The sequence below is a fragment of the Penaeus monodon genome, chromosome 28 (genome assembly GCF_015228065.2).
Source record: "Penaeus monodon isolate SGIC_2016 chromosome 28, NSTDA_Pmon_1, whole genome shotgun sequence".
Lineage (NCBI taxonomy): Eukaryota > Metazoa > Arthropoda > Malacostraca > Decapoda > Penaeidae > Penaeus > Penaeus monodon.
The window spans coordinates 31,220,042-31,220,559 of NC_051413.1; the positions used below are offsets into that span (position 1 = coordinate 31,220,042).

At 55.0% G+C, this 518-nt stretch overlaps 1 protein-coding gene across 1 annotated transcript in view; it reads right to left on the reverse strand.

The window, feature by feature from the left end:
* The window catches only part of LOC119591492 (transcription factor kayak-like), a gene marked incomplete in the record, with an annotated part of 26,684 nt that overhangs the window by 1,155 nt on the left and 25,011 nt on the right, over nt 1-518 (reverse strand). Inside the window, 1 exon segment of the mRNA XM_037940237.1 lies at nt 1-283. Coding sequence (XP_037796165.1) covers nt 1-283 — 283 coding nt within the window.

A 518-nucleotide genomic window follows, 5' to 3' on the forward strand; every position in this document is an offset into this window, starting at 1 on the left:
TCGTGGTGTTGGTGCCGCTGGTGAGGTTGTTGGCCGTCGTGGACGCCATCTGCTGGCGGCGGCGGCACACGGCCTTGTGGGTGGCCAGGAGGAACTCGAGCTCGTCACGCTGCTGCTGCAGGAGCTGAATCTCCTGCTGCAGGCCGTTCTTCTTCTCCTCGAGCTCGTCCGTCTCGTCCTGCAGGGTGTTGGTCTGGTCCAGCCGCCGCTTCCGACACCGGGCGGCCGCCAGCTTGTTGCGCTCGCGGCGGAGGGAGCGCCGCTCCTCCTCCTCCAGGGACAGCTGCGGGAGAGAGAGAAGGACGGTCAGCCTTGGTTATGCCATCTCACCACACCGTCGTAAATGCACGCGCTAGATGCATACAGTATACATCACAGCGAATAAATAAATAAACACAGATATGCGTGTTTACACAGGTATATAAAATTATATATTTATGCCTACATAACAAACCACAGGTTACCATAAATATCTACATACATTATATACATGTATAAGCACTCGCACATGTGTACCG